Source organism: Eptatretus burgeri, chromosome 1 (assembly GCF_056783735.1).
Source record: "Eptatretus burgeri isolate ZD-2024b chromosome 1, Ebu_testis_v1, whole genome shotgun sequence".
Taxonomy (NCBI): Eukaryota; Metazoa; Chordata; class Myxini; order Myxiniformes; family Myxinidae; genus Eptatretus; species Eptatretus burgeri.
In genome coordinates this window covers 78,609,006-78,631,314 of record NC_140961.1, presented here as the reverse complement: position 1 = coordinate 78,631,314, position 22,309 = coordinate 78,609,006, and the positions used below count along the sequence as shown (strand labels likewise).

Below are 22,309 nucleotides of genomic sequence, written 5' to 3'. Positions count from 1 at the left end.
GCATGTCACACTAAGGTGTACTTTTTTCACTTGCTATAACATGATAAAAAAAAAAAACAGATAACTGTCCCAATACAATACATTTTGGTTGGACACAGTGACGACTCCATCGAATGGATGTTTGTTGTAACAAGACACACCTGGAGTCGCATTTGTGCTGCTTGTATAAAGCAAAAGCAATCTCCAAAATTGAGGGAGAAAAAAAATCTCCTCAGGCTCATAATGTTTCAACGATAGACTGTAGAATTTGCTTGCAAAGACTTTTGAGAGATATCAAAAAACAAATATTTATTAATATTAAACGGTACACGAGTAAAAAGTTAATTCGGCTTCTGAACGACTGTCTGCCACAATTCAGCGTGTACGTTAGCATTTGAAAATAAGTTTATTGACATTTACAGACAGAAGTAACAACAATTCTTCTTTCGTATTCCGCACAAGGCTGTGAGTAGCCTCATTGGCTGAAGGCGCGTGTCAATGTAATGACAGGAATTCGGAATTTGGTAATGCTGATGCAATGCCCTCGGTAGGTCAGGACAGGAACTCGGAATTTGTGAATGCTGCTGGTGATATCTCGCCTTCCCTTCAGGAAGGACACCGAGAGATTGTTAGCATCCACCAGCTAACGTCTGCAGAAGGGACGCCAGTCTAACGTCCATCCGAGGGACAGCACATAAAAATGATGAATCACCTTGCCTGGGAACCACTGGCATGACCGCTTTTTGCTGAGCCAAGATTCAATCCCAGGCTAAACAGCTTAGAGGCAAGTGTGCTTACCTCAAGTCTAAGCCGTACTATGGGAAAGTGTGAGTGGCTTCATAAAACGATGTGATTTCATTCAATTTTATTATACTTTCACATTTGCATTCATACCAATGAGCTTTCAATAATATGAACTGTACCCAAGATCACAATATCTGTTGTGCTTTAACCGCTACAAAAAGGTAATAGCAGTAGTACGCGTCAAAATCTTACACAGAACGTCCGAATGAAATATGCTACACAGATGCAGGACGATAGAACCTTCTTAATGTGGATTTGTCCATGCATGAAAAAGTATGACGCAGAAACCTGACGATGAAAAAAGTGAGGAACTGCAAAGGAAATTCAGAGCAACTTTTATTTATTTATTTAAAGACTGCCAGTACAGATTACCTTGCAAGTGGTGCTGCTGCACCAAGCTGGTGTTGTAGAAGGCTTTCAAACATTCACGCACCAGCTGCTCCCATCCCACCTTGACAACACTACGCAACTTCATTGCTTCAATGCCAATTACCTTACCTGAGGAAGAAAGCAATGTCACATTCACAAAACTTTGTGGTGGGGGGTGGGGGGGGGAGCTAATTAAATTAAAACAATGTTGGAGGCCGACTTATGGAAACTTCATAGATACACAACATACACCTTCCTGGTCACAACATACACCTAAATACGAAGCGTTTATCTCAACATGTACCATTAATATCCTGTCTGGTGGAGAAGCTTCGAGTCTCCACAGGTGGTCGCTCTGGAATTGGACGCAGGATGCAGAGCAAGCAAGTCTGCACATCTAGAACAAATAATAAAAAAAGACAGATGGTGAAAACAGCAGCAGCAGCAGCAGCAAGAACAAAATTAAACAAGAAGAAGTCGAAGAGCAAGAATAAGAATAAGAATAAGGATAAGAATAAGAAGGATAAGGTCAAGGATTCAAGAGAAAGGAATAAAATGCACAAACGAGGAGAGTACATCATTTGCAAACAATTAATCCTATTAATTTGCAATTGATCACGGGCTTTGATACAAACACATATTTCTATTACGGACCCGAGGCATCAAAAAGCGACATAGATTTTTTTGGCACTACCTGAAATATGTTCCTCCTGCATCACTTGACCCTTATCAGTTTGCCTATCGTTGTAATTGTTCAGTTGATGACACTGTTTCACTCACTCTCCATCACATGTTAAAACCACCTCAATAAACGTGCGCCTACCCATGCTAGGTTACTTTTCTTTGATTTTACTTCTGCTTTCAATATGATTTCAACTCACTGCACTTCGTCTTGATGGTTCGATTTGTGAACTGGATTTTGGATTTTACTTTAGACAGACCACAGGCGGTCAAAATCGTTTCGAAAATTTCTCAGACGATCATCCTGAATGCCGGAGTACCTCAGGGCTGTGTTTTATGCCCAATGTTATATTCGTTGTTCACTCATGATTGTGTCATATCATGGGGAAGCTCACCGATGGTGAAATTTGCAGACGACCTGACCGTAGTTGGCCTGATTCTCATCTATCTATAATTCCAGCAATATCTGTGTGTCTCTGTCTGCGACCGCCGTTTCTCGACGACCGCCGGTCCAATCAGATTGAAACTTGCCAGGAATATTTCCGGGGACCCGCGGATGTGCCTTTTCGAGGGTTGATATCAATCGGACGAGCGGTTCCCGAGTTACGGCCATTTATCCGTCAACCAATGACAGGACACGGTGCTATGACATCACAAATGACGTCACAATTAATGCTTATTTAATATTTTTTTTTTTGCACGATTGACGTCACAATTTTTTCTTCTTCGTTTGGTATGACATCACAATCGACACTGGGGACCTGACGATGTGCCTTTTCAAAGTTTGATATCGTACTTCCTCATCCATTTCAGCTGTTCTCAAGTGTTTCCCAAGGTTTGAAAGCTGTTTTTTCCCAAGGTTTGAATTAATTAATCCCAAGGTTTGATTATTATTTTATTATTAATTTATTTAATTATTTAATCCCAAGGTTTGATTATTATTCAAATTATTAATTAATCCCAAGGATTGAATTTTCCCAAGGGAAACAGCTGTTTCCCAAGGGTTTGAAAGCTGTTTTTTTCCCAAGGTTGGAATTAATTGTTGTGCTTGGTAGACATTTGTGAATGCATTTACAGAGAGAGGGGGGAGAGAGGAGAAGGGAGAGAAGGGGGCAGAGAGAAGGGCGAGAGAGGGGGGGCAAGAGAGGGGAGGGAGAGAGGGGGGCATGGAATAGGGGTGCATGAGAGAGGGGGGGCATGGTATCAAACATGGAATACCTAATGACACTGTACTTTCAGGTCTGTACTGTACTGTACTTTTTGACACTGTACTGTACTTTTTTGCAAAGCTGTTTTATCCCAAGGTTTGAATTAATTGTTCAAATTATTAATTAATCCCAAGGTTTGAATTTTTCCAAGGGAAACATCTGTTTCCCAAGGGTTTGAAAGTTGTTTTTTCCCAAGGTTGGAATTAATTGTTGTGCTTGGTAGACATTTGTGAATACATTTACAGAGAGAGGGGTGAGAGAGGAGGGGGGAGTGAGGAGAAGGGAGAGAGGGGGGGAGAGAGAAGGGCGAGAGAGGGGGGACAGGGGGGCAAGAGAGGGGAGGGAGTGTGGGGGCGAGAGAGGAGGGGCGTGAGAGGAGGGGGAGCGGAATATTGCTGGGGACCCGCGGATGTGCCTTTTCGAGGTTTGATATTAATCGAATGAGCGGTTCCAAAGTTACGGCCATTTATCTGTCGACCAATATCTGCGAGAGAGGGGGACGGGAGAGGGAGGATGAGAGTGGGGGTGAGATTGAGGGCCGAGAGAGGAGGGGGAGAAAGGAAGGGTGAGACTAGAGGGGAGCGAGGGGGGGCGAGAGAGAGGGGGAAATTCTTCAACACAATTCTTCTTCGTTTGATATGACATCACAATTGACGCTGGGGACCTGAGTATGTTTCCCAAGTTATGGCCATTTATGATACGGTTGGTCCAATCTAATTGAAATAATGCCCCAATCCAGTTGTAGTTTACGCACCTACGGGCACGTACTAGTCAATAATGAAAGTGATTACCGTAATCAAGTCAAAAAACTTTTGGAATGGTGCTCTTTAAACAATCTCGATCTCAACATAAAGACAAAGGAAATGATTGTTGACTTCTGGAAAAACAAGACTCCCATTCAACCTTTGGTTATTCACAATGATCAATTGAAATTGTCACTTGTTTTAACTTTTTAGGGATACATATTTCCAATGAGCTGAAGTGGGAGATAAACATCAATCAGTATGAAAAGGCTCAGCAACAGTTACTCTTTCTTAGAAGGTTGGAAAGTTTCGGTATTGGCTGTCCTGTGTTGATGAAAGAGAAAGAGAAAGAGAGAGAGAGAGAGAGTGTCCTGACAATGTCTTCCACTGTTTGGTATGGCAGCTCAACATGGGACGACCGATCCCAACTCAACAGGATGTTGGACGCAACATCACTTCAGGATGTTGGAGCAGCCCGCACACCACTTCCCGTCCTCAGAGAAGACCAGAATAAAATTTTATTAATATATAAATTTAAAAACAGCTTCGTAAAATTATTGGGTGTGATCTTCCTTCCATAGAGAGGCTGTACTCCAGTCGAGTAGTGAAAAGAGGGAAAGCCATCATCCGAGATGAGTTCCACCCAGCACACGACATTTTTGAACTTCTCCGTTTGGGTAAACGTTATCAATCCAACAAGACCAACTGTAATCACTTGCACAACAGCTTTTACCCAACTGCAATCCGAACCGTCAATGAATCTGTGTCTGAAGTTTTGTGAGCATCTACAGAATGGTTATGGATATTTTAAACCATGCCACTCATTTCATTTTAACACCAGAATGTTGTTTAGAGCTCTCCATTCGCAGTGAATCCACCTCTATCTATCTGTCTGAATGGATTTCTTATTCAATGTTATTTTTAAGCACACACTGTCGAAGTACTTATTGTATGCACATTACATATATATGAGAGTAAACTAATTATTTTTATTAATATATCATTATTATAATAATTATATCGAACCAACAGTTTCAAATGGAGCACCTCGCCACCATGAGACCATTTAAGTTGCATCAGATGTGGCAATAAATGTGAATTGTTGCTCCCAACTTGCCGGCTCGATGACAGAAGACGCCATTTGCATTTTTACCACCACCATCCCTACCCCGTCTAAAATCCCGTGCATGCATGGGCAACTTGCCAGTCCAACAAATATACAAATGTGAAATTCCTCACACGAACGGGCCTAACGCATTGATGAAGAGAAACTGATACAACAGTCATACCACCAATGTCGGCAGGCATTGTACTAGAATGCAAAGCTGTAAAACATTGCACTGTGCAGCATTTCTTGCCAGGACCAGCAGCTCCATCAGGCAACGAGTCTTGGGTCAGAATCCGGCACACGAACGTGCTGCCACCATGCCCATTCGGAGCACCATTTGCTGCAGATAGTGAACAATGTTAAAACTTAACCAAACTGTATAACCAAATAAAATTCACAGTTAACTCGTTTTCCTGCGCCCACTCATCCGGGATGAAAAGCGTGCCGTCCCGACCCGGGTTCTCGAGCAGCCCGCACACCACTGTCTCTCCAAGCCGAGTGAAAATTTCGCATTTCCACTCAGTGAGCGTTCTTGATGGATGTGGACAGTTCTTTCTCAACGGTCCTTCAGGTGAAAACCGACACAGTGGGTGCCATTTCTGGGCCGACAGCAATCCTAAATATTATTTGGCACTTTTTAAGAGAACAAAAGCGGCAGAAGAGGAGAGACAGATTGCAAAGATTAAGACGAGATGCAAGTTTATCGATGACAGGTGATGCACATTCAAGGTACATGCCTTACACAAGTGCAAACCTTTTCTCAGGCCTTGCAGCACAAGACAGACCACAAAAACGACAAGCCCACTAGTTGAGTCAATGGTTTGAGGAGTGCTGCTAAAAACAAGAGAAATCCTCCATATATGAAATATTTCAGACCTTCAATGTGTATCATCTCCCAGCAATAAGCTCACATCTCATCTTCATAATTATTGAATGCAACCTTTCTTTCCTTCTGCCAAATCAGTGCTTCAGAAGGCCCCAAAGAATAATTAGGATCATTGGAAGACCAGAAATTGAGTTTCTTTTTTATTTTTGTCTGACTCAAAATGTGTAGGCCCACTCATCATCAGGGTGGCTGGCCTTCGTCCCATCCTGCGTAGGTACGCTTTGGGAGAAGACCAGAATAAAATGTGGATGAGCTCACTTTGACAGTCCAAACCAGGATGGCGAAATTACATGGAAATTCAGAATCAAGGGCAACACGGTTTTCAACCATGATTGAGCGGTACAATGAAACAAGGTACAAGTTGGTGGTTTCCTTGCAAGAGAATAATAAATATTGTTGTGCTTATCTACCTAAACAGGATCCATTACAAATCCGGAATACTCACCATACCCCTGAGGCATAAAGTTGTGCAAGAACTCAGCATGGTCACTTGGATGCAGTATGCTGTACACGCTGCGATGCATTAGTTCTTCTCGAGAACAATTCAGGAAGCGGCCAACATTCTCTGACGCAAAAACAATCTTCCCGTCCTGAGCTACCACAAAGAAGAAGGCATCCAGAGCCTGTGGAACGCAGAAAACAGCTGTCCAAATAGCGCAAATTGTCCGTGCACACAGCTTTACACAAGAAATATAATTTTTTTTTTTTTAACTCGGGTGAAAACATTTAAAAACTGGAAGGGCACACGGTAGAGCGCACATCTCTGCTATGCAAAGCCTGAATAAGTAGAACATCACAAGCCCAATACATCTTCGATATATCATGCAAGATATCGTTATCGGCCACATCTCTCAATGGTGAATAATCACTTTAACTAAGAAAAAAATATGGTTGTGCATCTGGAAGCTCACCTGGATCAGGAGCAAAAGTCACTCAAACCCCCCTTAGACTCCCTTAGAGCCTGATTTTTTTTAATGCCATGAAGAAACCTAGGTACATCACGGGTGATGAAGGTTGCAATCAGATTTCATTGAAATCATGTGTGTAGTGTCAGAGAAGAGAGCAAATACCTATTTTAGAGGGCTCAAACCCCCTGCATAACTCCCTAGAACCAGATTTCTTTTTTCATGCCATGAACAAACTCTGGCACATCACAGGTGATGAAGGTTGTAGTCAAGTTTCATTGAAATCATGTGTGTAGTTTTGAAGAGTACAAATACCAATTTTTTGTGGGGGGGCGGTCAAACCTTCCTCTCTCCCTCCCCCTCCCCTCCCCCCAACCCCGTAGACCTCCTTAATGAGCGCAGATTTTGACACGGTCAATAAATCTTCGCAAGGCATCAGATATGATGCTTGTGGCCAAGCATTATCAAAATCGTGTGATTGGCTCAAGGAATAATGACTCACTCACTCACTAACCTACTATACAGACACTGCTTAATCACATAAGCTCACCGAACTAAACTCCAGATAAGCTGAAAAATTATCGGATCTGGTTCAGAATTCGGATCTTCACCAAAATCAAATCAATTGGTCCTTGTCACACACCCGTGTCCACGTTTTGTGCGAATCTGTCCACAACTTTTTGAGATATTGTGCTATATATCGTTTTTCACAGCAAATCTCAATGGTGAAGAATCAGTTTAAAATTCTAGTAGCCATATCCGTATCCGGATAATCAGCAAAATCTAATCAATTAGTCCTTGTCACACAACCAACGTGTCCACAATGTTTTGTGTGAATCCGTCAACAACTTTTTGAGATATCCTGCACACAAATAAACAGACAACGGAAGGCGGCCATTGCTTCGCCGAGCATCCGATGACCTTTGACCCCTGATCTGAGTTAATCTAGTACTAAGTACTTACGAAATTGCAATCGAATCAGTTAACCCGTGTATGAGCAAGGGGGCTTTGGAATAGTCATTTTGCCTGAACAATGCACTCATTGACCTTTGACTTAGCCGAGATAGGTCAATATGTCCTGAAGCAAAGTTGTATTACCCATTGAGTACTCTGTACCTATGAACTTTCATTCATATCGGTTAACCCGTGTAGGAGCAAGGGGGATTTGAATGGTCATTTTGCCCGAAAAATGCACTCATTGACCTTTGACCCCTGACCTAGCCGAGATAGGTCAATATGTCCTGAAGCAAAGTTGTAGTACTCATTGAGTACGATGTACCTATGAACTTTCATTCATATCGGTTAACCCGTGTAGGAGCAAAGGTGCCTTGAATGGGTAATTTTGCCCGAAAAATGCACTTATTGACCTTTGACCCCTGACCTACTCGAGATAGGTCATTATGCAAATGAGCAAAGTTGTAGTACTCATTACGGTCTATAAGCATGTAAAGATTCATTCGATTCGGTTCAACCGTCTTGGAGCTAGTGTACTTTGAATTTTCAGCGGGAATGCACAATGGCCCTCGGACACCCAAGTTGAGAGGGTTACCATTTGGAAACTATAAGATATAGAAAAAAATGGATGTCACATAGCAGATAGAGAATCACCTTAAGATTATGCATACCAAATCTCATCGAGTTCCATCTACTGATAACGACTCAGTATCAATTTGAATGAAAAGTATCAAAAATGCGGTTTGATATCGGAAATCCCCAAAGTTCGAGGGGGTGCTGTGAGTGAACAAAGATATAACTCAAAAATCTGAATTGATCGTTTGTGCACAATGCATTCCAGATGATTAGTGTGAATTTTCATGACCATCTGACCATAACCTAAGGAGGAGTAGCATTTGGCGCGAAAGCACCTCCAGCTCTTGCATATTATTGATTTTTGCCCTTTGACCCCTGACCGAAGCAATATCTGTCAATATGTCCTGAGGCAAAGTTGTAGTACTCATTGCGTGCTTCGAGTACGTGCCCGTAAAAAAAAAAAATAATAATAATAATAAATAAATATTCAAACCGCGAGCAACAAGCAACAACCACACAGGCCGTTTCTTCGCTCTCGTGTGCCTGTACGTGCGTGGCCCGGAAGTTCACATATTATTCGCAGTTACGATTATTCACAATTTAGTTTTAATACCAAATTATTCAATTAGCGCCAATGTATTTTACCTTTTCGCAATGTCGTGGCAAGGAAAAACAAAAAAGAGAAGCGAAGAGAGAGAAAAAAAATTTACTTCCTGGTTCGGAGCATACCAGCACTCTGATATTACCGAAATTTATGCACCGTCTAATATGAAAACGATCATAACTTGGGGCATTGTGTTTATCTATAAATGCGCATAAGAAATCGAGAAATTATTAGAATACATGAAGTCATCACTATCCGGAAGCCCATACGTTGTAATCCGTAATGGGGAACGCGGCTGAGCTTCCCTTCCCCATCGGCCACGCCCACGCAACAACGTGTCTTGTCATTGGTTTGGTAAAGAAATGGCCATAACTTGGGAAGCGCTTGTCCGATTAATATCAAACCTTGAAAAGGCACATCCTCAGGTCCCCAGCAATATAGCTGGCAAGTTTCAATTAGATCGGACCAGTGGTTGTCGAGAAACAGCGGTCACACACACACACACACACACACACACACACACACACACACACACACACACACACACACACACACACACACACACACACACACACACACACACACACACACACACACACACACACACAGCTGGAATTATCGATAGATGAACCTGCAAAGTTTCATTCGGATCGATGCACTCACCTGGTCGCGAGGGGGCCTTCAATTTTCGGCAATTTTCGGGCATACCCCATGTGTAGGGGGCGCTGCAGGTAAACTATTCCAAACGTCACAAAAACCGGAATATATTTGGTAGAGCATGACCTGTAGATGATGCATGCCAAATTTCATAAGCCTACGTGGGATAATGGCTTTCGGAATTGATTTCACGTGAATGGTACTGATTTTGAAGGTTTGTCGGCTGTTGCTAGGGAACCAAAGCGTCCCTAGCAACCATCACAATTTCCAAAGCACTTGGTCATAAGATGTACCTACCACCCGAGTTTGGTCAAAATCGGCCCACGTTTACTACCAATTATGCTGATGACAAACGAACAAACAGACAGACAGAATTACTGACAATAAGGGTCACCTATTTCGGCGACCCAACAAACAAACAAACAAAAAGACGTCATGCAGAGCACCATACTTGGCAAAATCCATAAAACAAATCCGACCTCAAAAATAATTGGCTGGTTGAATTTAGTGACGTGAAATATAAATCCTCTTCAAATTTCAAGTCAGTCGGATGAAAATTGAAGATTTTAGAAATACCACCATAGTTGTTGTCCTTTGGCCCATGTTGACCTTAAAAATAATTAGTGGTTGAATTCAGTAAGCTCATATGAAAATCGTTTTCAAATTTTGAGTCAATCAGATGAAAATTTAGGATTTTAAAATTGGACAAATTTGTTGACCTTTGGCTTATGTTGACCTTTTGACCTCAAAAACCATAGGCTCTTACTTATGACAAACTACCATGTGGTGGTTTCATGAAGATCAGTTTAAAATTGTGGCCTGTAAGCGAATGACAGACAGACAGACATAATAACAAAATCGACTGACCAATATACTTCAAAAAATCTTCTATTTTGCAAGCAACAAACAAACAAAAACAGACAAAGAAACAGACAGGAGTGAAAACATAATCTCCTTCCACCTTCAGTGGCAGAGGTAACAAGCAAAGTATCAAACCCATTTGGAGATCACCTATATTTGATTAAACAGCAATTAAAGCCTGCAACACATCTCAAGGAAGAGCTTATACACATCTCATGCAGTTAAAGAACAGAGGAGACTTTACCAGTGTACGCGATCATCAATTATAATGACATTAACAGACAAGAGACAAATAAAAAACAGTCTCCAAGATTTGAACCTGATGACATAACATAATGAGCTAAGTGTTTGGAGGAGAACAGCAAACAGGCCACACCCAAAGTGCGAAGATGGGAACATCAAACAGGTAACCATGTTGATTTGATCCTTCTTGTTGACTGTCCTTGTACATCCATGTAAAGTACAAATTCACCAATGTCTCTTAATGCCATAGTTCTGCGTGCACAATATGTACTACATTTAGCTCTTTAATGAATATTTTAAGAAACTGGAGAGGAATTTTTTTTTTTTTAACATAACCCCACATGTTGCAGATTCTATATTCCCAAACCAATTTTCATTGAAAACAGCAAAGGTTAGCACAAAATCTAATCTCCACTCCTATATGCAAATTAGTAATAGTCTTTACTCATCCCTTGTCCTGTTCCTATCAGCAGATATTCGTACAAGTTTTAAACGGCTACAATCAATGACCTTTGCATTATTTACAGGAAAGCAAGCTGCCATCCGGATTCTCTACCTCATAGATTTAGTGGGCCTCGGATTACTCGTTACTACGCAAGTCAAACATCCAAAATGTTGGAAAACATGTTCATCAGATTGGCTTTTCATCTGTCGATCACAATTGTGAGACAGGATAACCTCCTGCTAACTGATACAGGCTTACCCTCGTTTTGGCTAAGTGCTCAAAAATAAAAAATATATATATTTTAACACATCTGCTCAATTACACTCTTTTGTGCCATTTCATTTTTGACAACTCTTGAACTAAGCCCAACACAGCATCCAGTGCTGTTTTTTGTATCCTCTTCAAAGATGCTTTACCAACCCCTCAAATAGCAAACCTGTCTGCAATCTGTACTACTCCAAGTAACCACATGTGCAGCTACTCTGATTAGGCTTGCCAATTCCCAAGGGAAGAGAGGGGCTATTGTAATTAGTCTGTTAGTCAGAAAGTGAGAGTGTCGACAAGCAGATCTATTTTAATGAGCTTTGAATTTGTACGCACAAAAAAAAAAAGCAACAACACCGCCATCAGAGATTTTCAGCCCGTTATCAAGTGTACCTTATTTCAACAAAGGACTGCATGGGAGCTTGAACAATTGTTGGAAATAGAGAAAGAAAAGAACATTTAACACTCTCAAAACCCATCTCCAATTTATGTTGTAGAAACATGAAGTTCAGCAACATGACAGTTTCATGTCTCTCCCAAGCGAGTTTGAAGACTGAGGCAGAAGCCAATACCATATGAATGAACGCTGCATTTTAATAACCCCTGTACATGGAAAAGGTTTATATTGCAGTGGTAATCAACATTCCTCGGAGAACAAACAACCACATAGTCACATGCTGTGTATACAATCTGGCTTGAGCTGCAGAAAATTTAGAAAACCAGTAAAATATGGTGATCGTTCTGTTCTTGTGCATGGCAGCTTGGCTGCCGGGCAGCTATCATTTATTGGAAGCATGGCTGTACCGCTGATGCTGTGCCCCTCTACCAGTACACTGGTAGTTATTTCGCCGACCTCAGAAGGATGACAGGCTGAGTCAACCCCATCAGGTGTTAATTCAGCGGCAAACGAGGCTCAAACTCAGGACCCTAACCACCAAGCCAATACCAGGCTTATGGTGGGTCTTATAGCTGTTAACTCCACTGGTATGGCCAATAAAGCACCAAGCAATGCAAATTAAACTAGAATGGCACTCGGTAGAGCGCATACCTCCGCCAGTCTGAACAGTTTACATTTTGTATCCCACCGATAGGTCGGATCTGAATCCGGACCTGAACCAAAATTTAATTGGCTTGTTTTCATCACCAAACCAACTCATCCACTTAGTTTTGTCATAGCTCGCACATAACTTTTTGAAATCTCATGCTATATGTCGTTTTTGGCCCTATCTCTGAATGGTGAAGAATCAATTAAAAAAAAAATTAAATTCTCGTATCCAGATCCAGATTCAGAACTTCACCAAAACCTAATCAATTCGTCCTTGTAACACACCCAACCTGTCCACCAAGTTTCATTCAAATCTGTCCACAACTTTTTGAGATATCCTGCTCACTGACAGACAGACAAACAAATGGGTGAAAACATAACCCCCGTCTACCTTCAGTGGCGGAGGTAATAAGATGAATGGGTTACAGTGAGTCAAACATGATACAGGTGAATGAACCACCACAAATTACACATCCACATTTCTTCAGTTACAGTTATGCAACTTTTGCAAATGAGGAACTTGCTGCAGCTAGCACTCTTGTGGCCATGTTTGTTCCGATTTTACGTGTAATACAAAGTTGCCATGATTTAGTCCAGGAGTCTTGGACTCTTAAGGGACATTATGGATAAATAGCCAGCTCACTACCAGGTGGCAGAGTAATGGCTGCTTCAGCAATTGATTTTTCAGAAAACTGCCAACATGGCAGAGGTGATCAAATGGCTTGATGAGCAGCAAGTAGAAGCAATGGTGTATTGGCATGAATACGATTCAAGCAAATTGAAGCAGGTTCGACCGGCAGGGGCTGCAAAGGTTGGTTTTTATTTTGAGAAGTAAAAAAAAAAAAAAAAAAAAAGGGAGCAGCTTTGCTTCAAAAGCAACACAATCATGCAAGCATCGCATTTGTCGGTACAGCATGGAAAGTGTGCACTGTTAAATAAAGATCATGCATTATACTTTCTTAAGAAATCTAGCTATGGTTCATTTGGATGTTTTGATTCGCTGTGATAGCAATCAATTCCATTTCATCCTGTGAAACCGATTTGTTTTGTGCAATACAGCAATGAGCATTGACTTCACTGCAACAAGAACATGATCAAGATGCATTTACCTCAAGCAGGAAGGGGCCCAGCTCTTCATGGTCAACCACATCCTGTCCGCTGGATGACACATCAGACTGTTGAATCTCATTCAAGTTTGAAGTTTCTTTTTCTGCACACATATACGATTATTCATTTCATCAATACACCAGAAGCCATTAATTTTGCATTTAAAAAAAAAAAAAGATAAATTCCATAATAATTAACCTGCACTGTAATCAACTTCAAAATGTTATATGTTACACACGACTGAAAAAAAACGGGTGCTGTGATGTGATGAAAAAAAATTTCGATTTAAACAAATACAGTTTCTGATGTCGACATACTTTTATTTTATGTGTGAGGTGGCATGGCATAACAATTGTGCACATCTTCATAAAAGCACCAAACTTTCCACACATGTTCAGAAACATATATCAAAACTAAAGAGTTCATAGAACACCTTACCCTGCGCAGTCTTGAGAAAAAGAACATGAGAAGGGTCTTTTCAATTCTCGCTTGGTGTTTCCGAGCAAGATCTATATTAGCTCTGTTGTTGCATCACCTGGTGCCGCCATTTATATCTGAATCTCTGTGTGTGTGTCTCTGTGTATCTCTGTGTGTGTGTGTCTACCCTCAGCATGCGCAGCAAATTTGATTAGTCGACACAGCGCAAACTTTTGCCTAAGTACTGCTAAACCTGCAAGGTGATTTGTGTTCTGCAGTGTCCAAATATATAATTCAATCAAAATAAAAGTTTAAGGCTGGAGGAGGAAAAAAAATAAAAAATAAAAAATAAAAATAAAAAAACAGTGAATTGCAAGTTTGCCGCAGTTGATATAACATCTTATTGAACACGTTAAATTAGTTATTCGTGCCTGTTTGTCTCCTTTATGACATGCCTAAAAACAGTACATTTCCTTTTTGAAATTATTTTCAATTTTATTTCACCGACTGCCAGACAGAAGCAATTGCTATACCACAAGTGTGCGTGTGCACTTAGGACGAGACGCCGTACAATTTGCCAAATTCATTGCCAAAGTACTGCAAGTTCGTGTTCCGGTTCATGTTCGACAGTGTTCAAAATATAAAAAATTAATTGAAATCAAGTAGTTCCTCGATCACAGACTAACGCCTGTCAGACAGACAGAGTGAATCAATTGCTTAACTCCGCTTTGAGAAACGCATGCGAGGAAATTATTTTATAGATATTAGAGAGCTCTGGAAAATGTTTAATAGGTGACCATTTTCCAAGCTGGACACCAAAAATAAGAAAAATATTTAGTTTTAAGAACTTTCTCCTTCACACAAAGAACTGTGCGTGAGCAGCCTTTTTGCACTTGCAGCGCAGTTATACCAATTCAACTCGTAACAGGTATTGGAAGCTTCAGGTAGAGTTGTACAGAGAGGCTCATATCGTCCATCGGGATTTGAAATCCAACCCCATTCGTCAGGAGGAGAAGGAATCCCTGGCCGTGGGATCAGCGCCTTACCCCATACATGTCCTCCTTGGTATACCGCTCTTCAGACGTGCTGCTCCAGTGCAGCTCTTGTTGGAAGAATTTGGTCCACAGAGTTCATTTGGACAAAACGTTTTCTTCTTGCAACATCTACGTCTGGACATTTGCTTGTTCCATATTTGGGCACAATGATGAACTTCTCCATTGCCTTCATGCTATTCTCAAGAATGTCATGTGAACCATGAGAAAGAATCAGGAGCGCTGTTGTTAATTCTGGCAGAGATGCCCATGTCTTCCATGCACTTCTCTTCTTGTGCCCAACGAAGCCTGAAACTTGCAGCAAATTTTGGGGAAAATGATCCAGGGTTTGGAAATGTAATTCAAGAAACAAAAGCAAACACAGACAGCTCCTTGCTATTATATATATATATATATATATATATATATGTATATATATATATATATATATGTATATATATGTATATATATATATATATATATATATATATATATATATATATATATATATATATATATATATATATATATATGTATATATATATATATATATATATATATATATATATATATATATATATATATATATATATATATATATATATATATATATATATATATATATATATATATATATATATACCAGCTGAAGTACCCGGTAATACCCGGGAAATTTGCCCTATTTTCCTCACGCTAGTTATACTGAGGCATTAGTTGTATGGAGAAAATTAGGAAGGCTTCTTTTATTCCTCAGATTTATGGAAGGAAGGCTTTATGCTGCCGTAATCCTCAGAGAGGTCATAGTTGAAGGCGGCCTTGAGCCACTCAATGTTTCTAGCAGCAGTGGCAACTGTCCTTGATGTCCTGCCAAAACCCGGACCTAGAAAGCTGGAACGTGAGTTTTGTGCTTCTCTCGCCCGTCGGTGTGACACTCTATTTGCAGGTAGGCATATATCTATATCTCTATATCTCTCTGTCTCTCTGTCTCTCTGTCTCTCTGTCTCTCTGTCTCTCTGTCTCTCTGTCTCTCTGTCTCTCTGTCTCTCTGTCTCTCTGTCTCTCTGTCTCTCTGTCTCTCTGTCTCTCTGTCTCTCTGTCGTTGGTGAGTCGTGCGTGGGTGTGGCATCATGGCGGCTTCGTGTGTGCAGCTGTGAGTACTGTATTGTGTTGTTGTCGATCCTATCCCCATTTCGTTTCCCTCTGTATCACTGTTCGTGTTTGTGGAGTTCCCCCCCCCCACCGTTTTCCCTTCCTGCTGAGACGAGAGAGAGAGAGAGAGGGAGAGCGCGCACGGTTGGTGCTTTGTGGGTTTTCCTTGAAACCTTCGGTTTCCGGGCCTACTTTTTCATCTGCCTTGTTTTCATAAGCCTGCCATTTATCGGTGATTTAGCTTCTTCCTTATACTCTTCTTTTTCCTTATATTTTCATTTTTTTATTTTATTTTACCTTCGCCTGCAAATTCTGCTCGTGACAGGTCTTTGCTTCCTTTGTTTTCAGCTATGGCAAACAGTCGTTTGCAGAATAGCGTTTATGAGTCACTTACTCGCAAAAATGCGGTGATAGTTAGTCCACCCGATGGAGTTCGGGTCGAGGACGTCGTGACGGGCTTGGGAGAACTCGTTGGTTTCGAAAATGTGTTAGCAGCTTCAAAGATCAACCAACGAGTTGTTGTTTTTCTTTCTGAGGAGCGCTACGTCGCTCAGGCGGTTGAAACCGGTTTGTCTTTACCGCCAGATATTTTCGTTACCGTTAGTATGTTGGACTCACCGGTGGTGAAAATCGCTTTTTCAAATTTGCCACCTTTCGTTAAAAGTGAACAGATCTTGTCCGTTTTAAAACAGTTTGGCACGGTGGTGTCAAAAATCTCCATGATTCCTTTTCCTTTGCGTTCGGATTCCAGAGTCCGCCATATTATGACCTTCCGGCGGCACTGTTACATGGTGTTAAAAAACAACGCTCAATCGCTCAATGCCTCAGCTACGTTGGTAGTTGAAAATCGAAATTACCGAATGTACATTGCAACAGAAACAATGACGCGTTTCACGTGTGGTGCCTTCGGACATTTAAAAGGTGCTTGCCCGAAGTATATATCCGGTGGCACATCTAGACAGTTAGGAACAAGCGCCGATCCTAGTGGCACATCTAGAGTCGATATTAGTAATAGTAATAGCACGTCTGCAACGGGAGATCGACCTTCACATTTGAGCGCGGAAACCGATAATTCCCCGGCTGATGATTCGGGTTTTATCACCGTATCCTCCAAGAGGAATTATAAAAGAGGAAGCGGAAGTGAGGACACACAGGCGAGCTGTTCGAAAAAGATAGCGCCGTCGAATGAACGCAATGTTTCTATCCTAGAAACAGAAGCTCCTGCAGCTGGTCCTCTGCTGCACAATAGGTTCAGTGTGTTCGCTGAAAAGGGAGGAGACGTTTCCGTTCATTCCTCTCAAGAACAAGGACCGAGCGCAACGCCCCAAGATGTTGAGGTCACCACCCCGGTCACTGACATTAAAATCAAGAACCACAAACCTACTGTCGTCGCGCGCCCTGCTGAGGACGAAGTGTCTGAGGTGATGGAGGAGGAAGAAGTAACAGCCCCAGAAGGAGAGTGCGAAGCCTCCGATACAAAAACGGTAATCCCTGTTACAGTCTTTAAAACTCCCGCTGTGGAAACAGCTTCACCTTTAGCAGAAGACGATTTTCCCGTTGTGAGAGCATCGACTTCAGTGTGTGAAGAGAAAAATAAAAAACATTCAGATTACGACTCAGATGGCGCCTCGTCGTTTGCCTCTAGTGCTGGAAGCGAGGTCTGGAACGACCCAGCAATGGCCAAGGAACTGGAGGGTGATGATGATTTATCACCCATGGAAATTCTCCAGTTTCTTCAGGACACTTTTCGAAAGAAAAACGTTAAGATTATAACCTTCTTCCCGAACCTGTCTGGCTTTATAACCTCTTCAAGATGTCTCCTCCTCAAGGCTGAACAACTTGGTGTGACTCACAATTATTTCGCCTTAGGAAGTGTGTATTGAAAGCTCGGAAAGAGCTACAAGCACAACCCAACTTCCCTTCACCTGATAATCCCTCCCTACCAACACCATGACCTCCTCTATTGTAACTTTAAATATAAATGGGGGACGTTCACCCCTGCGCAAAGCTCAGGTAAAGTTGCTTGTCGAGCAAAAACATTTTGATGTTGTTCTTTTGCAAGAGACAAGATGTAGCTCTTCATGCTCGAGCGAATGGACTCGCATCATGAAAGGACAATGGTTCTTTAGGAGCTTGACCTGTCCTCGTGCTGGAGTGGCGATTTATTTAAATCCTTCTTTCTGTCCTGAAAATGTCACTTTTAAGGAGATTATTAAAAGGGCATTTAGTTTCAGTTAATTTCCTTTATAATGGCTATAAACACACTTTAATTAATGTATATTCACCGAGTACGAGCACAGAAAGACGAGTTTTCTTCACACAGTTAGAAATGTTCCTCACACACCTTGTTTTTGATGGTCTTGTTTGTCTGTGTGGGGACTTTAATTGCACATTGTATCCCACCCTTGATCGTAATGGAGAAGAGCCCCACCCACCAAGTACGGCAACCTTAAAGAGGGCTTTGTCCAAATTCTCCCTTATGGATGTATGGAGACTCCAGAACCCGTCTGCACGACAATACACGTGGTGCCGATGTGCAAATGGCCGGCTATCTCTTGCAAGGATAGACAGATTTTACATCAATAATGACTCTTTAAATGTCATTGACCATGTTGACATCACCCCAAGTGGCTTTTCGGACCAGCACATGGTTGTTCTTCATATACTTTCCCTGGTTCGAAATCGTGGCACTGCCCATTGGACCTTCAATGCGAGTCTTCTGCAAGATGACGCTTTTCCTGTCGCCTTCCGAGCCTTTTGGGAAGTTTTACGACAACGGAAGCCTTCCTACTCCTGCCTCGCACAATGGTGGGACAATGCGAAGACCCACATCAGGGCCTCTTGCCAGCAATATAGCTCCTTTTGTACCAAGAATGAATCTGCGCTGCAATCTCTAATTGCTAAAGAAATATTTTCTCTCCAGTCAAGCCTTCAAACTCTCAGTGCTGAAAGGACTAGTTCTCTACTAACAACGAAGAAAGCCCTCCTCGCTCAACTCTGTACAAAACAAGCCAGAGGGGCTCTAATAAGGCTGCGAATGGAGAACTACAGCTTTATTGATACTCCTTCCAAGTTTTTTTTTTGCGTTCGAAGCGCAAAAAAAGAGAAACCAGCAAATAACTTCACTGCGGGCACCAGGAGGCCGAGCAGTACACGATCCAAAAGACATTAGGAGCTTGACCAAACAATACTTCTCTGACTTGTATTGTGCCAGAAACACGAAGGAAGACATGATTCGTTCCTTAACCACCTCTTTGCCCACCTTGTCTGAATCTGCATGTCAAAAACTTGAAAAGGAAGTGACTCGACGAACTTTCTATTGCTTTGCAAACTTTGCCCAGAGGTAAAGCTTCTGGACTTGATGGAATCCCTGCAGAGTTTTACAAAGCCTTCTGGGATTTGTTGGGACCTGAGCTGCTTGACCTCCTGGTTGATAGCCTACGATCAGGCTTGTTGCCAGTTAGCTGTCGCAGGGCCATACTCGCTCTCATACCGAAGAAAGGAGACCTCCAGCAACTTAAAGATTGGCGTCCCATTTCGCTCCTCTGCACGGACGACAAGATTTTCTCGAAAGTTCTTGCCAAACGCCTCAAACCTTTGATTGAGGAGATTGTACACCCCGATCAGTCTTACTGCATTCCTAAAAGGGCAATACATGATAGCATCTTTATTGTCCGTGACATGATCAATATTTGTATTGCTGAACACAGAAATGTAGGTCTGGTGTTTTTAGACACAATTGATCATTCTTATCTCTTTGCTGTTTTACGGGGGTTTGGTTTTAAGGAAAATTTTACTTGCTATATCAAACTATTGTATAATAATATTTTTAGTGTGCTTAAAGTAAACAACATCTTAAGTCAGCCTTTCCCTGTTACCCGAAGTATCCATCAAGGGTGCCCTCTGTCTGGCCTTCTATACTCCCTATCAATTGAACCTTTACTACATCATTTACGCATGCGGCTACAAGGGTTTTATCCTCTGCCGTGAGAAAATCCCGTAAAAACCATTGCTTATATGGATGATCTCTGTGCAATTGTGCGCTCAGATGACGATGTTCGTGCTTTTGTTGAGTCTGTCAAGGAATTTAGCCTGGCTAGCTCGACTAAAGTTAATATGGAAAAGAGCAAAGCTTTTTACTTAGGTCCACAGAATGAGACTCCCCCTCCAACCCTGCCAGGGCAGCTTGAATGGACCAATGAAGGAATACACTACCTCGGTGTCTTTCTTGGAATTCCAGGTTTTATTTCAAAAAACTGGGAATCGCTGATTACCAAAACTGAGCAGCGGTTAACAAAATGGAAGGGACTATTGAAGCAGCTTTCCTACCGGGGTCGTACTCTAGTCATTAATAATCTTCCGGCATCAATGCTCTGGCATGTTTTTAAGTCACTGCAGGCCCCAGCTTTTATCCTAAGAAAACTTCAAAGTCTTTTTGTGGACTTTTTCTGGGGGGAAAGCACTGGCTCCGGCCAGGAATATTAAGCCTACCGACTGCAGAAGGTGGACAGGGGCTCATAGAGGTTACGAGCAAAGTGATGGCTTTTCGCCTCCTCTCAGCACGAAGGCTTCTATACTCTGACGTCCCATGGAAAGCCTTTGCCCATTGCTTGCTTTAGCAAGCTGGGAAACTTGGCTATGGTGACGAGCTCTTTCTTCTCAACACGAAGCACGTGAATATGACATCGGTCCCCCTTTTTTTACCGAAGCATGCTGGAAGCATGGCAGGCGTTTTCTTTTCGCCGTGATACCAGCGCTTACTCCCTTCAGATGTTTTTAAAGGAACCAATATTTTTAAATCCTTTTTTAATGGGGTCTGTAGTGACATCTTTCATGCAAAAGTTTATTGATGTCGGCGTTACCAGAGTTGAACACCTCAGGAACCCCCTTGTACATAGATGGAAGCCAGCTGCTGACATTGCCGTGGCCAGCAGTGTGAGGTCCATCAGAGTTATTGGCAGGATTTTCTCTGTGATCCTACGGACCTTTAAGCAAACCGGGTTAAAATGGGACCCAGACATTGAAGATGCCCTCCATCTTTCCCAATGTCCTTTCCCAAATCTGTTAATTTTATTTCAAAGTTTTATGCCCTTTAACCGGATGGAGAAATCCTCAGTGTACAATCTATGTGTTCTCACCCTTTTTCCTGACAAACCTGCAGAGCCACAAGCTCATTGGCAAGCGCTGCTTCAAGCTAACCTTTCCACTAAAATAAAATGGCAGGTGATGTACAGAGAACCTATTGTCAAGCGCTCGGGCGATCTGCAGTGGCGGCTGGCGCACAGCATCCTGCCTTGCAACGTCCTGTCCCACCATATATGTCCTGAAAACTCGGAATTGTGCCCCTTTTGCAACACCCGGAGACCATTTTTCACATTTTCATTGAGTGTTCAAGGTTGGCCTCACTTTTTGGAATCATGTCACGTGTGATCCGGGGGCTCGGTTTGTCTTTTACACATTGTGTTTTTATATTTGGTTTTAATGTCTTGTATCAATGTAAAAATGAATGTCTTTTAGCAAACTTTTTGTGTTCTGAAGCAAAACTTGCCATTTATTTATCGAGGAAGTGAAAATTGCAGAACACTGATGTTTTAGCTGATGACGTCTTAACTATTTTTAAAGCATTAGTTACGTCGCATGTTCTTTTTGAGTTTGAAACTCAAGATCCTGCTTTATTTAAAAACCGGTGGTGTGTGAAACAATCCTTATGTTGCATGGTTGGTGGTGCTCCAAGAATCAATTTATAAATTTAATATTACCTCTTTGTTACCCCTTCCTTTCCTGGTTATTCTTTTTGATGCTTGTACAAACATACTTCACCATGTGAAACTTGAATTTTCTCGTAACAAAGGGGAGAAGTGTCTGTCTCTCTCTGTCTCTCTCTGCTTGGCATGCACGTGCAAACACGAGGGGCTGTTGCTCAGTCTCTGGCGGTACGTGTGGAGTCTGTGTTGCTTTCTCCCGTCTTATCATCTTCTTCTCCTCTCTCTAATGTATTATTTTGGGGGTGTAAATGTGTATCAACTGTTATCAATGCTTTATCGATTACTTGAAAATTGAATTGGCTTCTTCTCTTCTTTTTTTTTCCACTCTTGTATATAATCCTTTGCTTTGTTGTATTGAATTTTTATCCTTTTTTTAAGAAAAGGACATAAAAGTCTGTGTCTGCGTCTGTCTGTCTGTCTGTCTGTCTGTCTCTCTCTCTGCAGCTGACTCGCTTGCCTGGCTCTTTCATGAGCAGATTGATCAGCAGTTTGCTGTTGCTGTGCGCGT

At 41.8% G+C, this 22,309-nt stretch overlaps 1 protein-coding gene across 7 annotated transcripts in view; it reads right to left on the bottom strand.

Moving 5' to 3' along the window:
* NCOA1 (nuclear receptor coactivator 1) overlaps positions 1-22,309 on the bottom strand; it is a 148,098-nt gene that overhangs the window by 60,331 nt on the left and 65,458 nt on the right. For all 7 annotated transcript variants that reach the window (XR_015060395.1, XM_085889677.1, XM_085889684.1 and 4 more), the window contains 5 exons: positions 13,442-13,542; positions 6,224-6,401; positions 5,074-5,232; positions 1,457-1,549; positions 1,156-1,281 (listed from right to left, as the gene is read on the bottom strand). Coding sequence is in view for 6 of the 7 variants with exons in the window: in XM_085889677.1 (XP_085745803.1) it covers positions 1,156-1,281; positions 1,457-1,549; positions 5,074-5,232; positions 6,224-6,401; positions 13,442-13,542 (657 nt within the window). In the remaining variant the exon portion in view is untranslated. The remainder of the gene's footprint in view (positions 1-1,155; positions 1,282-1,456; positions 1,550-5,073; positions 5,233-6,223; positions 6,402-13,441; positions 13,543-22,309) is intronic.